At 39.3% G+C, this 16,052-nt stretch overlaps 1 protein-coding gene across 1 annotated transcript in view; it reads left to right on the top strand.

Annotated features, from left to right (window-relative positions):
- Positions 1-16,052, top strand: part of ITK (IL2 inducible T cell kinase) — a 63,631-nt gene that overhangs the window by 23,754 nt on the left and 23,825 nt on the right. The window contains exons 4-8 of the mRNA XM_077895728.1: positions 801-929; positions 4,136-4,176; positions 6,700-6,851; positions 10,786-10,851; positions 15,030-15,084. Of these exons, the coding sequence (XP_077751854.1) occupies positions 801-929; positions 4,136-4,176; positions 6,700-6,851; positions 10,786-10,851; positions 15,030-15,084 (443 nt within the window). The remainder of the gene's footprint in view (positions 1-800; positions 930-4,135; positions 4,177-6,699; positions 6,852-10,785; positions 10,852-15,029; positions 15,085-16,052) is intronic.

The following is a 16,052-nucleotide window of genomic DNA, read 5'->3' as shown; positions in this document are numbered from 1 at the left end:
CTAAGTAGCTATAAGGACTAAGTATAAGCCAGCCATTTGGAATCTCAGGAGCTAGGATGGCTTTATCTGAAAAATGAGAATAAAAATACAGTTCTTATCTCCCTCCAAGGTCATTGTCTCAAATGGGGTATGAGCAGGCCAGCACTAGAGAAGCTAGAAAAGGCTCTCAAGTCATGGGACTTAGTATAAACATTAAGGAACAAAAGTTATCAAAAGGGCCCCAATTATGTCCATTGGCCGTTTTCCCTCTGTGGAGGGCTTTACTCACAGGATGTTAGAGCTGGAAGGAACATTTGAGATGGCTTGTCTAGATCTCCATTCCTTATACTTCTTTTCTTTGGCAAGAGAACCTCTTTTTTTTTTTTTTTTTCCTACCAAAGTCTCACTTTAAAGCCACAAATCTGGAACCGATAAAAGCAAAATTCCTGTGGTTGAAGGTAGAGAGACGAGGGGGTAGGGATCCCTCCTACTCAGTCTCCCCATTGCCCCTTGGGCACTTTTGTAGGGCCCGCTGATCCAGTCTAACAATCTCATTGAACAGACGAGGGTGTTGTCCAAGCAAGGGACCTACAATTAAGGCAAGGCCAGCCGCCAAGAACCCAGATCTGATGATGCCTAAGTCCAGCATGTACTGCTGCATAAATGGATATGCTTGGGGAAAAGACCATTTTTTCTGACTATTCTGGGTACTCCTCACTCAAGCTCACACAGCAGGGTCTGATTGCAGAGAGTTGGAAAGTTGGTAGCCCTTGGTAGACTGACCTGGAAGTAACTCTTCTACTGGTGCCGATCTCTTTCAGAAACAAGGAATAACAACAGTTTGGTGCCCATGTACCATCCTAATTTCTGGATGGATGGGAGGTGGAGGTGCTGTGCTCAGATGGAGAAGCTTGCAGTGGGCTGTGCTCAGTACGATCCAACCAAGAATGGTAAGGGACTGGGAATTCCCTTTCTCCTTTGCAAAATGACTGATCTCTCTAGTCATAGGAAGTAAAAGCTCTCAGCTTCCCATCATCAGGAGGGTCAGGACTTAAATACAAAATTCTGCATTTTCAGAACTTTCAGAGGGAAATCATCTGCCTCAACCATTAGTCTGCTGATGTTTTTTCATCTCAAACTTTATGTCTTTATACTCCTTGCTACTAGAAGTATGATCCTTGGACCAGTAGTGTCAACATCCCTGTGAGCTAGAAATATAAATTCTCTGACCCCATCCCAGGTCCACCAGATCAAAACTTGTGTTTTAACAAATCTCCTGGAGATTTGTGTACACAGTGAAGTTTGGGAAACACTGCTATAACCTTCAAGATAGAAAATGTAAATGACATCGTCTACTTAAATCTTAAGTTGTAGAGACAGATTTAGAGGTACATACATTATTTATTTATTATAATGGTGTCACGTCACACATAGGTTTAATTACACCAGCTCAACTTTATACTGTTGGAGGGGAAGAAAGCAAACCCCAAAACTGCTTACTGCACTCTGCGGCTTCTCCCTGCTTCCCCTTCAAACTCGCTGTTGATCTCTGTAATCTCAGAGAAAAGAAGGCCACAGCCTAAATGCAAAATGAAAACAAAAAACATTGTTTCTAATCCCTGGAGGTCAAAGGCCCCAGAACTTGAGATTGGTATGCAACCCGGCTTTCTCTCCCGCGATGGCTCTGGGACTTGAACCTTCAATGAAGTGCAGCTTCACCTGCATGCACTTTTACACATGGTGTGCTCCCATTCCTCACAGTTGTCTGGGGTAGATGGTGTGAAGTCACAGAAGCAGAAGACCTTGAGATGTTAGGTATGCTCAAGGTCACACCGTGAGGAAGTGCTCTGCCAAGCCATTGTTGAATAGCAATGATGGATCCTGTGAATTGTTTTGCTCCCATTCCTCTCTCCTCTCAACCTCTCTTACCCTAGCCACTTTTTCTCATCTCTCAGTTTCTTCTTTGCACAAAAACCTAATACCTCACGTTGACAACCCAAAGCGGATGTGCTAAATGTAACACATGGCTGGGTTTTCCGTGGCTTCCTGAGTCACAGCCCCTCTTAGTACCACTTTTAAAACCACCGCTTCTCACCTTCCCCATTGGGAAAGAAAATTTAAGGTTGCCAGTCCCTTGCTTAGCCCAGAAGAACAATATATACCTAGTTTTAGAAGTGAATGATCTTCTGCATTATCCTACAGCCCATACTCACAAAGGCTAGTGTTTCATAAAAAAGAAACAGGTTTTATATGAGTGAAATCCACCATGATAACAAAATGGCCTGGGCTTTCTCCAGTGAGTAAAAGCCCTTTCCAAAGCCCAGCAGCCTGGTCTCCAAATTCCTGCCAGCACCTTGCTTGGGCCCTTAGACAAGTCACTTGGCCATCAAGGGCCCTAATGTCCTCATCTCTCCCATGTTAGGGAAAGTTTCAGGGGTCCTAAGATGAAACAATTTCTAAGCCCCTTTCCAGCTCTGGATTCTTTGAATCTGTATTTCCATTTTGCAATTTTCACCCTGCATGTTGCTGCTGATCCTCTTTAGGGTGCATGGGATTTAACCTCCATTGAGTCTTAGACACAGGACCGGGGGGGTGAGGAGCATCTGAATGACTCACCAGGATGACACTTGGAGAGGGCTTCTCATGCTGAACTTGCCACATGAATCCAGGGTCTAACCACTGTATAGTCACTCTGTTAGTGGTTGTGCATTTGTGTTGTGATAACGGGATTGTGGAAAGCTCTTAGCACAGCTGCTGGCATTGAGATGTCCGAGTTCTCAATAAATGGTAACTGTGCCTACCAGTCTTTCCTATCTGGGGACAGAGGAATCTGAACCTGAGATATAGCAGTATGTGTGTCTATGTCTGGAAAGCAACAGAGGTGGTTGGGTAAAAATGGACCCTGCTCTACCCAATCCACAGTGACACTCATTTCTGCAACCAGAACTGGCCCTGATGTCAGTACACACCAACTTCACACAGACGGAGAAGAAAGAAGGGAAGACTAAGGCTAGAAGAAGAGATACCTGTCACAGAATGTTTAGGGCTACAAGAGGCCCAAGGCCACACAGCTCATTCCTGGTAGAGCTGGGGTGAGAACACCAGTCCCCTGGTGCTCTGAGTTGAGTGCTCAGTAGGAACCACGCTTCCAATTATGTTTGTTTTCTTCTTCTCGGTTAATCACAAACCCAGGTCAATACCCCACCGTGCTCTTGCTTAAGAAGTTAGCACAGGGGCTGGGTTCCCATGTCATTGTGTGGATCTCCTCTTACCACATTCCTGGGAGGTACTGTCCCAGTCAGGCAAGGATTAACCTTGTATGTGAGTCAACCTCACATGGAGATGAGGAGCTCACCACCTACTTATTGAGTCTATTCCCATTTTCTATCTAATTATTAAATAATTCTTTGAATTAAGCAGAAGCCTATGTGCTGCCTCCCATGCCCCACCTACTCCCAGACATTCAATTTTGGTCTATTGATTCCAGGCCTGACCTTTTCAGTGCCTCAAAGGAGAAATATCAAGAGACAGAGAGGAAGAGATGAAAGGAGAGAGAGAAGAAAAAGGAGAAAAAGATGAGAGGAGAGGTAAAGAGAGGGAAATGTGGAGACACAAACAGATAAACAGAGAGAGAGGTGCTTAGGGTGTTGTTTGGAGGAGATAGTAGGAACACATGCTCAGAAGCATTAACTAACACGATGACCCCTCCCTCACCGCACCCGCCCCCTCCCCAAGCCCACAGCTGCCTCAGGAAGCCAGTGAGTCACTGTTACCCTGAGTCATCAATTCCCACTCTGGGGTTTGGCATGTGGTAGGTGTGTTTGTGGAGGTCTCCCGGCCCACAGAGAAGGACACAAGCCTAACACCTCTGTAGCAACTGTTGGATTAGGCTTTTCCTAGGAACACAGAATATTGACTTCTAGAAGCTTCTAGTATCTCCTAGAAAATGAAATGGGGAACCAACATGCTAAAAGAGATAAAACTCAGGCTCTACACAGCCGATTTTCCTTTCTGTGTCTCAACATCTCCTTCTGACCCTTTGCTTCTAGTGTTCTCCCAAGGGCCTCTTTTCTCTGAAAAGCCCCCTGGCTGCTCGCCTCCAGTTGGGCACATTCAGTTTCATGTTCATTTTCTTTTTCTGTTTTTCTTGTTTCAGCTTCAAAGAAGCCTCTTCCTCCTACTCCTGAAGACAACAGGGTAAGTGAGGGCACGGTGGGCGCCCAGCACTGCAGCTGCCTAACTAGCATGTCCCCTCTGCACTTTCCCCATTTGTCCAGATTTTTCAAATCTTGGGCAATGCAGCAGGTTGTAGTAATTCAGTTGAAATGAACACACTGGGTTTCTTGGACCTGAACTGTCTCATGTGTCTATTTGCACAAAAGGACAATTCAGCTGCTAAAACCTCAGTTTATTTTATTCACTCAACAAAAACGTATTGGTATCAAACTGTATATCCAGCTACCTGACCATTTTGAGGTATAATAAAGCTATGTATATAAAATGATGTACTGGGGCACCTGGATGGCTCAGATGGTTAAGCATCTGCCTTCAGCTCAGGTTATGATCTCTGGGTCCTGGGATAGAGCCCCATGCCAGGCTCCCTGCTCAGCAGGGAGTCTGCTTCTCCATCTCCTTCTGCTGGTACCCCCACTCATGCTCTCTCTCTCTCTCAGATGAATAAATAAAATCTTTTAAAAAATAAAATAAAATGGTGTAATTATTCCACATCTTACTTTTGATAATACTTAATATTTTTAAGTACTTCTACACTTTTACTATTTCAAAGATGTATATGTATATGTGTGTGTATATATATATATATATATATATATATATATATATATACTATATATGTGTGTGTGTATGTGCCTCCTTTCCTCACTATCTGTTCTAGCCAGCCACTACAGAGGGTTATAGTTTTATTCACATTTTAAAGCTTGGGAAATCAAGTCCCAAGAGAGGTTTTGAGGCTTTTCCAAGGCCATTCAGCAACTTAGTTGTTAAGCTAGTAGGCAACAGAGTTTCAGGCATGGTGGTTTTAATTCAAGTGGTGGTTCTCAAAGTGTGGTCCCTGGACCAGCAGTATTGGTATCACCTGGGAGCTTGTTAGAAATGCAATATAAATGCTCAAACTGGATCCCAGATCTACTGTCTTCATAATTCTGGAAGAGGGTCTCAGCAATCTGAGTTTTAATAAACCTCCAGGTAATTCTGGGGCACAATGAAGTAGGGAGAAACACTGATCTAATGTATTGATCTATAAGATTTAAGTAATACCAAGCCAGCTCTGGGGAAGCCAACTCTGGCTGCAGATGGTTTCCCTCATAGTCCCACCTATACAGGGTGGAGGTTGTATCTAGGCTCTGAGTATTATTACACATTATTATTATTATTATCATTATAAGCAGATTTCTCACCATATGAATGTCTAACAGGACATTTGAATGTTTTTCAGAATGTGAGATAGTGCAGAGATTTTTGCATTCTTGGCCCTCTCCCATTAAATGCTAGCAGCACACCTAAACCTTTGTGACATTCACAACACTCCCATAGATGTCAAGATGCTCCCTGTGGAAAGGTACCACCATCGTTTGAGAACCCCGCTGTGACCTATCTTTTCACAGAGATCGATCAATTAGTTGGGCCTATAATGGGATGAATACCTGATGTCACAGCCCTCTTTAATCTCCAAGTGTCCTTGAATACAACTCCTTCCTCCATTAGCTGTGGGGGTGAAAGCCTCAGTCCCATTGACTCTCATCTGCAGTACTCCAAAACACTACCTAATGAGCTCCACCAATATCTAGACTTCAGATCCTAATCTGACTCGTACATTAGTATGACAAGTTTTTCTTTTTAAATCTCTGGGATTTTTATACCGCCAAATGCTTCAATGTCCTCACAGACATTTTGGTTTCCCAACACCACCATATCTCATCATCACCAGTAATCTCAGTCTCTTCCATATATACTGTCTCACAAAATCTGCCAACCTGTAGCAAGTGTGCCCTTCCTGAACTTCCACAATTGTTTGCTTGTAGTCTCTTCTTCATGTCTTCAATATATCATCCTTAAAAAAATGCTGAGGAGTAGACACTTAGGCAAGAGAACCCCTAAGAGGAAGAAGGAAGTCCATGTGCTATCAAAGAGAAAGCATTAAGACTAATTCAAGTGCTAAGCTTAGCTATATTCATTTCCCCATTTGGGCCTCTGTTTCCCCATTTCAAACAAAAGAATGGATTGAATGATCTCTCAGAGGCATTCCAGTTCTGGTAGTCTATGATTCTATAGATCTGGACAAAACCACAGTCAAATCAGAAAAGTCTGTACTGAATAACCTAGCACTGACTGCATCACTTTCACCAAGAATATGACGCTTTCCGCAGAGAGGCTATAATGTGTGACCAGCAGACTTTTATGAAAAGCATGTGGCTGCTTGGAATTCACTGTGGTCAAAATTCACCACACAGAATGAGAGGGGAAATGAATTCCAGGTACTGAGTGTCTTTGTGTCATATTCAGCACTGTAGTCCTAAGTCATAAAGAAACCCAACTAGAGAAGGCAGGTGGTTTTAGTGAATACCCAGTGGATTGTAGGAGCTGATGTGTTGACCCAGCATAGAATCAGGAGCAAGTTATAATTTAAGGACTTGTTGATTTTGTTCTGCAGTTTATCTCCTGTCTATGTCATTGCTTGGTTTTGTTTTCTACCTCCTCCAGCGATCACTTCGGGAACCCGAAGAAACCATTGTCATTGCCTTGTATGACTACCAAACAAATGACCCACAGGAACTCATGCTACAACGCAATGAGGAGTACTACCTGCTGGACAGTTCCGAGATTCACTGGTGGAGGGTACAGGACAGGAATGGGTAAGGCATCTTTGTGGTTGCTGTGCCAGCGCTTGACGTGAGGTGGGAATAGAGAAAACACTGGAATGATTTGTCCTCCCTCCGTCAGCATGACCACTTCACTGATGTAGGAGAAGAGAGCAGAGTTAGGAGGAAAAGGAAGGCAGAAGTGGGTTGAGGGGTTCTTTCCACTTCTCAGAAGTGGCAGAGGCAGTCACTTGCTATGCTCTCTACCCATCAAGCACTCCCAGTCTCTGAGCCCATCTAAAAATTCCTGGATTTTTCCACAGACATCCGCAGAGCAGGAGATTGGCAGCTTGTTCTACAAGGAAGCACTATTTTCTTGAGTGTTTGGATGAGACTGAAGGCACATCCCATCATGACGTGTTTATTTTCAAAGAAAAGAAAAGACATGTAGAAATAGTACAGATTAGTGGTTATATTAAGAAGTATCAGGAAGAAGATATGAAAGAGTAGCTACGTTACCAGTCTTTGAACTAGCCATCTACATGAGTCAGGGAGAAAGTTAAGTTGTGCTAATACCAATTGTCCACTATAGGATTTGAGCCTTTCTCTGATCTGAAATACAACAAAATTACTTTTGTTAACCTTCAGAATGCCTAGGATATATATGACTTAGATACTAGCATGAAAACCTTAGTTGTAATGTTTTTAAGTTTCTCAGATTTGTGCTGCTTTATAAGGCTTTAGTTTTTCATTTTAATACATCAGAGGTATTTGCCCAAGCCACAGAATATTCTCCAGAATATGATTTCAATGATTGCATAAATCCGATACAAAAGTGTACCATAATTAGGAATCCCCTTTTGGGGCATTCAGATTACTTCCAGTATTTTGCAGATATTAACAACACTGCAATGAACATTCTTGTATGTTAATATTAGGGGTTTATGTATTCTTAAAGTATGAGGTTATTACTGATTAAAGATATAAATAAGAAAAATACTCCATAACTGTGACATTTGGATGACCCAAATTGATGTCTTATTTAAAAAAAAAAAAATCCAACCTCCATTTGTGCCCATATCAATCCCAAAAGTAATCACTATCAACATTTTCTTGTGTATCCCAGACAAAAAGTTATACATACACAAATGCATCCTTTCTTTTCACTTGAACAAAGGTGATTCATTCTGTTCATCTTGCCTTTAACCTTTGGTAATGTGTCTCAGAGATCTTTTCATATCAGCAGATACAAATCTACTTTGTTTTTTAAATAACTGCATAGTTTTGGAAGATATGCTTGGTTTTTTTTTTAAATATTTAATTTATTTATTCATGAGAGACACAGAGAGAGAGAGAGAGGCAGAGACACAGGCAGAGAGAGAAGCAGGCTCCATGCAAGGAGCCCGATGTGGGACTCGATCCTGGGTCTCCAGGATCACGCCCTGGGCCGAAGGGGGCACTAAACCACTGAGCTGCCCGATAATGCTTGTATTATAAATATTTGAATGATCTGAAATGGTGGGACACTTAGTTTCCAAGTCATTTGTTTTCTTCATTTGTTATTTTAAACAAGGCCACAGTGAAGATGCTGTATTGCTCATGCTCATGTTTCCAGGCAATGTTTTGAAAAAAGATTTGCAACATATATATTTTTGAAAATATATTTTTCTTTTGAAAAAGTATACATCTCACATTTCTAACTACAGAACTGTTGAATTAGAGCATGTCTCCATTTTGATAGATAATTCCGTCAGAACGATTGCCAAATTTATATTCCCACTACCCACCAACAGTGTGTGGGAGTGTCAACAGTGGGTATCACTAACTTTAAAAATATAATTTAAAAAAAGCTAATATGATGAATAAAGAAAGAAGCATACAAATATCTTTAGGGTTAAGGCCATAGTTTTTACATACAAATTTGTTTCATCACATCACCTTTTCTTTAAGTAGCCTCATTGATGCCATTATAGGGGGGAGTGAAAGACGGGTGTAAAATATGGTTAGCTCAAGAACTGTATTCTGGGAGACAGTGTTGCTGGCTAGCTGAGACCAGAGCTAGTTTCCCTCTCTAGCTGACTCGTAAGGCAAGTAAGGTCAGTCACATCACCTTCTCTTTGCCTATTATAAGGAGTCCCACATCAGAGACAGGTATAAGACTTCCTGGTTCTACAAACACCAGAACTTACTCAGAAATTCACTCCTCCAGTCAACTGACATTTGTTTAGCACACCTAATGTGCCAGGAAACTTCTTCTCCTGGGTTTCACTTCCCCAAATGACAGTGGCACCCTTTGTTCAGTGGCCTGTGGAAATGCTCAGCTCTGCACTTCAAAGGCCATCAAAGAGGACACCCTAAAGTCTAGCTGGTGTTTTGGGAATTTCCCCAGTGTGCTTTGTCATAATGCAGGATAGTGGAAAGTACACAAGATGGGGAGACAGAAGACTTGGACTGGATATCAACTACTTTTGTAGGTCTTTGGAAAAGTCACTTATGCTTCGTGGGTCTATTTCCTTATCTACAAAATGCAGATGGTAACATCAGCTCTGTCTGTTTCATAGTGTTGAGGAAGTCAATGAGATGATAAAAGTGAAAGAAGCTTTGTAAATTCTACATCCACATGCAAGGGGAAGAGAATTACCGTTGGTGATAATGATATTATCACATGATGTTATGTGGTTGGCATATTAGAACACGGTTATTCTATTTAAAAGTAAAAATGGTATCAGATCTATTAATATAATTGTAAACGTATGGCATGACAAAACCAGACATGATCAAGTGGACTCAAAAAGATAGATATAAAAGAAATAGCAAATTTTAGAATAACTTGACTTCTTTCGATTGACAGACTGCCATGAACACCATATTCAGAGTAATTCTGAAGCTGGATGTTCAATTCTCCAAAGCAAGCACACCACGATTGACTAGCAGTGTCAGCCATGGGTACAGGTTATGAGACAATCATCTCATATTTGGCATCCCCATTTTTGAACTCTTCATTCCTCAAAACCATTCTGTGAAATAGAGTATACATTCCTCATTAAATATCATCACTAGATTGAAAAATGGCTTTATTATATAAAAATTAAAATATGCTTTATGAAACAAAGAGCAAGAAACTCTTAGGCATCTTTTTATAGACTGGCAGAGTCAGGAGGAACTTTATGTGGAATTTAGTTTAGGGTCTTCATTTTACAGAGAGGGAGCCAGAGGCCCAGAGAGTCCAAAGGACATTGCTTTTGTCTTGTAGTATTAAATGTAATAATGAATGTGAACATGCTTTGAAAAATACAGTGCTATACACAAATGTAAAGTATTTTGGTGTGCTGATTAGTCTCTTTATCCATATGTCTTTGTTTATGCACATCTATGTATTCCTGCTCAAAAGAAACTCTCACCTCTAAATCCAGTGTGATTCTTCTTTTTTCTCATGTTTTACCATTTACGTTTAAAGGAGTTCAATTAACAACAATAAAATATTAGGAAGGCCTTGAATTAAAAACTTATAACACTGACTGGCAGTATCTTTTGGGACCTGTGGTTGGAAAGTGATTTTTTTATACTTTAATTATTTTGGCTTCCTCACTATAAAATGGTAGCACAAAAGTGGAAAAAATTCTGATTGTCGCACCCCAAAGAAAATGTTTCCTTATAGAAAATAGAGACCAAACATTAATATTTTTTCCACTAGAGGAAATTTCACAATGAGGAGAGCAACAAATATAGCTTTTTAAGTAAAGTAGTCGCTTCTTATTTATTATGGTTTATATTTTAGTGATGAAACCTATTGCCTTTAACAGATGGCAGAGTTTTGTTATTTTTAGTGACTCTTTTATTCTAAAACTTTAAAGTGTCTTATCAAGAATGCCAAATACTGTGGGACTCCGCCATCTTTAAATGACTTTTAGTGGATTGAACAACCTCTAAAATAGAGATGTGAAAGTTTGTCCTATAATAGTCTAAACATGAATTTCCCTTTTAACAGGCATGAAGGATATGTACCAAGCAGTTATCTGGTGGAAAAGTCTCCAAATAGCCTGGAAACCTATGAGTAAGATATTTTATATATTTTCTAAAAATATGGTACTACGGTCCTCCTTAGATTAGGAGTAAATTATTGATTGATTATAAAAGTACCAGCATTTTTTTTCTTCTTGTACTTTGATCCCTAAGTAAATAGTAGAGGAACATTTTAAATAGGAGAAGAGGACTGACATATGTAGTGACCTCCCCTTTTATCAGAGATGACTCTAAGATCCCTACACAGATTGCAGTAAAAGGAAAGGTTCTTCTGAGAATGTTGGTCTTACTTGAGAAGCAAAAAACCAATATGAACACTGGATCAAATACAAACTCACTTTAAAATATGCTTTAAGGCATACTTCCAATACCAAAATAGCAGACAAAGAGGTATTAAATATCTGCTTGGCTTGTATTGTTTACTTCAGGTTGTCATCTACAGAAGAGTTCACATGGATATAATTTTAATGGAACTACTTAGTGTTTAATGAAATCCAATTGTAGTGGACAATGTACTCACCATGTCCATATGTTCCCTAGCTCAGCTGCTAAAAGGCCCAGAAGCAATAGCACCATAGCACCAGAATAGCATTTGTTCACAGATCTTCATTTCTAAATAGCACTTCCCACTAAAATGGAGTTCTTGGAGAAATGGCTTGGGGATTCAGAGTTGAGGCAGGGACAAAAACAGGATGAACTTGGAACACCTTGCACCAAAAAGTAAAGAAGTACTGCCCCCCCCCAAAATATTTTAATGATGTGGACTCTTGAAATGGACACAGAAGTCAGCTTAAAATTATACCTTCTGGCCAAATATAAGACAACTTGAGTATCAAAATAAGTAATGACAGTAATGGACTACAATCCATTGAATAAAATAAGAATCAATAACAAGCATAGTTTGATAGACTAGAAATTTCTTTCTTACCATACAGTGCCAGCTAATGAATGTAGAAGGAATGACCACGTTTAAAAATCACCATTTGTAACTCAAAGTATCAACTAATTCAGAGAAGAAACATCAATGAAAATTTCAGAACTAGGGAGGTGAAAGTTTGATATTTACCTAGTTTCAAAGTATCTTCTCATAAATCACTTATTAGTAATAAAGTGGAAATATTTGATAAACCTCTATCTTAACCAAGTGATCAAAGTTCACAACACAAGTCTCCTGACGTGATACACTGAGAAGGACACAACATCACTGCTGTGCTACCCTGGCCCAAACATGCATAATCTGAATCTCATCATGAGAAAATAATACACAGATTCATATTCTACAATATAACTGGCTTTTTAATAATGTTAATATCATAAAAGACACAAAAGACTGAGAAATTGGTCCACATTAAAGAAGCCTAAGGAGATGACTAGCAATCTTGAGCCATTAAAAAAAAAAAAAAATAGGGCCACCTAGGTGGCTCAGTTGGTTAAGTGTCTGACTCTTGATTTCAGGTCGGGTCACGATCTCAGGATCCTGAGATTGAGCCTGGTGTTGGGCCCATGCTGTGCTTGGAGCCTGCCTAAAATTCCCTCTCTTCCTTTTCCTCAGCTCCTTTCCCTCACCTCTCTCTCTCTCTTCCTCTCTTAAAAAAAAAAAAAAAAAAAAGGTGACAAAACACATCATTGGGACAACCAATAAAATTCAAACCAAGTCTGAAATTAGATAATAGTATTGCACTAATGTTAAATTTCCTGATTTCGGTAATTGTACCATGTTTATATAAGTGTATGTTCTATTTCTTAGAAATACATAGGAGTAAAAGTCTATTCTCAAATGGTTAGGAATTATATATATATATGTGTGTATGTATATATATATATACATATATATATTCAGAGGGAATGGTAAAGCAAATATATAAAATGTCAGAAGTTAGTTCATTTGGGTCAAGTGTATATGGGAGCCCTTTTATAGTATTTTACACCTTTTCTATACATTTGAAATTATTTAAAAATGAAAAATATTTAAGTCCTTACCAAATGTAAGATACCAGGGTTGAAGAATATTAGCTAATGAAGACTTCTATCAACTCATTTGGGCTCTTATTAGTTCAAATGTGGTCAAGTTATTTGTTGCTTAAATTCTAATGGACTCTGTAGTGAAGAGCTATCATTTTCTGAAGAGTCTCTCAACCTGAGACGGGCTTTGATCAAGTATGTGTGAGTAGCCCCTCCCTCAGCTAACAGAAGAGTCATCGGTTCCAAGAATACTTGAGCCGCAATGAAACATGTATGAAATATGCTTAAATAAAATTCTTTCATTTTTATAGTCAATGCCTTTAGGAAAAAATAGGCATTTATTTCAAATGATCACTAGGCTGGGAACTTTTGTTTGTTTTTGCTTTTAATCAGAATCTCATCATTTACGATAGAAGGGGCAAACTCAAAATTCCAACAGAGTATAAATCACTAGAGAATGGTAGAGCCTGGGGCAAATAAAAAAGTGTATGCCCCCTCCCGATGGTACTTTAAGTCATAAACAAAACAAAACATGACACCATACAAGCAAAACAGTCTGTGAGCCCTATCTATTCTACATACTGTCAGTTTGCATTTTCAGATTATAGAATCATAGCTAGAGAATAAAATGACTCACAAGCAGACATCCAGACATTTAGAAGTACATATATATATATACACACATATATATACACATGCACATATACTTTTAAAATATATTTTTACATTAGATATACAATATTTATATTAGAAATATATCTATGTTTATATTAGAATTGTATTATCTATTTCTAAATATACATATATACATACATATATATGTATGCATGTATTAAAAATACTCAATATGATAACTTTTTATCCTTGAACTTAATATTGTCTAGTTTCAGGTGATATTTGCATAAGAACTCAAAAATATACCAGCTGGGAACAAAATCATGGTTTGGTATATCCATTGATTGGCTTCAGATCTCCTGCCCTGATTGGCGGCATACCCTTGGGCAAGTTTTCTCACCAGGCTGAATCTCAGATCCCTTTTCCTTAAACTGAAGGGTCAGACAAGATGAAGGAGACATTCTAGCTGGCATTCCCTCCCCATCCTTGAACTCAGGATAGACATCACTCTTAGTGACACACCTACCTACTGAGCTGAGGTGCATAGCTTTAGGCAGCTACTGATCAGAGCTTGCACATGAAATGAAGCATATTTTCCATCCCTCAACTAGATAAGTTTCAAGAGCCCACTGAGGTATAAAATACCGGGGCAGCCTGGGTGGCTTAGTGGTTTAGTGCCACCTTCGACCCAGGGCTTGATCTTGGAGACCTGGGATCGAGCCCCACATCGGGCTCCCTGCATGGAGCCTCCTTCTCCCTCTGTCTGTGTCTCTGTCTCTGCCTCTCTCTCTCTCTCTGTCTCGAATGAATGAATGAATGAATGAATGAATGAATGAATAAATAATCTTTTTTAAAAAAATACCATTCAGTTGCATGATGTTCAAAAGCCCAGATGGATCCACTTATTTGTGGCTACTTTCTAACAGCCCAACAAGTTTGACAAGTAGTATTCCTTGCCCACCCAGAACTTCTCTCCTCTGGGGTTTATACTTTCCTAAAACTGGTTGTTAACTGATAATCATTCTATCTCCTCTTATCTAAGAAGTAGCCAGGGAAGCCAAGATGTGGTTCATGTTAACAGCAACATTCAAAAACTTCATCCCTAAAAATCATTCATATTCTTCTTACCACTTTTTAGGTTTTTTTACCAGACCCCCAAATTATAGAAATAATATAATTACTTTGCAGATCTTGAAAACCAGTCTAAATGAGAAAAACACTGCATTTGCTTTACAAGCCTAAACTTCCAAATTTTACTTAATTTTTATAGCTGTCCTAGCCTCATTCTATTTATAATCACCCACAGACTTATGAAATGGAGAAACTAAAGTTTTTCTAAAGTTTTATCATGGAAAATTTCGAACATGCACCAAAGTAGGGAGGATAATATAACGAACCTCCATGTACTCAAAACACAGTTTCAAAAATTACCAATACTTTACCAATTCTGATTCATTTGTTCCCTTCCAATTAAACATTTTATTACCTGGAAATGGTTCGTGCCTTTGTTTTTAAGTTTGAAAGCACTGGTATAGACAGAAAATGACCAAATCATTTTCTAGCATTATCTTTTATAAGTAAATAATAAAAATAATTTAACTGCATTGACATATGACTTTTTCCTGCTTTCAGGTGGTACAATAAGAGTATCAGTCGAGACAAAGCTGAAAAACTTCTTTTGGACACAGTAAGTCTTCTTAACCGACCTTTAGACTTAACACAAATTTTGCTTTTTTTCTTTCCAGCCATGTTGTGCTTTATGCCAACAGTAAATCACATACTGGATTACAGTGGTTTTCATGTCCAGTGAAAATATTCTGGGGATTTATAGAAACAAGCATATATATGATACGATAAGAAACTCAGGGAGGGTCCAAGGCGTTATTAGTGACACACAACTGTCACAACAGGTATAGTGGTCTTTCTGGCTGCGATGGCTGACCCTGGGGAGCCATGGGGCTAGTTTGCCTTGCCTACTTCTCTGACTAGGTCAAGGGTGACTGTGACTTAGATTCTACTGGGTTGGGTTGTGTATCCAGAAGAAATATATCGCTTGTTTTAACTGATTTTTATGCAGCACTTCTCAAGAGCCATGCAGTATGGGTAGCAAGTCTGATCTTGCTCAGGGATGCCAGAATTAAGGGAGAGAGTAATGAGAAGAAGGAAAGCATGGTGTGATGGGAAAAGTACAGGTTCTAGTTCCTGTTCTGTTACCAACACAGTAACTTTCTTCTTCCTGGACCTTAGTTTCTCAATGAATACAAGATGGACATATCCTCAATCAGCGATGATAGTTACCTAGAACTCATACTGTCACCCTTTGCTCCTAATCTTATGTGACACAACTGATCATGGTCCATGGCTTTAGGATCCTCCTCAACATGGTGCTCCAGGCAGCTGCCATCAGTTGATTGGCACTCAAGGTGAACCCTCTCTGTCTAGACCAGAAGGTCATTTGTTGTTCTAGGACAGTGCCTCTCAAATATCTGTATTGATGGATCACTCTTTTTGTGGTTGGTTTTCAATTTCAAATTTGTCACAGACTTACATTTGTAAAATAAATAAAAATGAACTAATTTTTTTCTAATAACTAGAAAAAAATAACGGGGCCAAGACACCAAAAAATGCAAGTTCATTCTTTTACTAGTCTTAGAT

The sequence above is a fragment of the Canis aureus genome, chromosome 4, assembly GCF_053574225.1.
Source record: "Canis aureus isolate CA01 chromosome 4, VMU_Caureus_v.1.0, whole genome shotgun sequence".
Classification (NCBI taxonomy): domain Eukaryota; kingdom Metazoa; phylum Chordata; class Mammalia; order Carnivora; family Canidae; genus Canis; species Canis aureus.
This window is presented reverse-complemented; position numbering and strand designations above follow the sequence as displayed.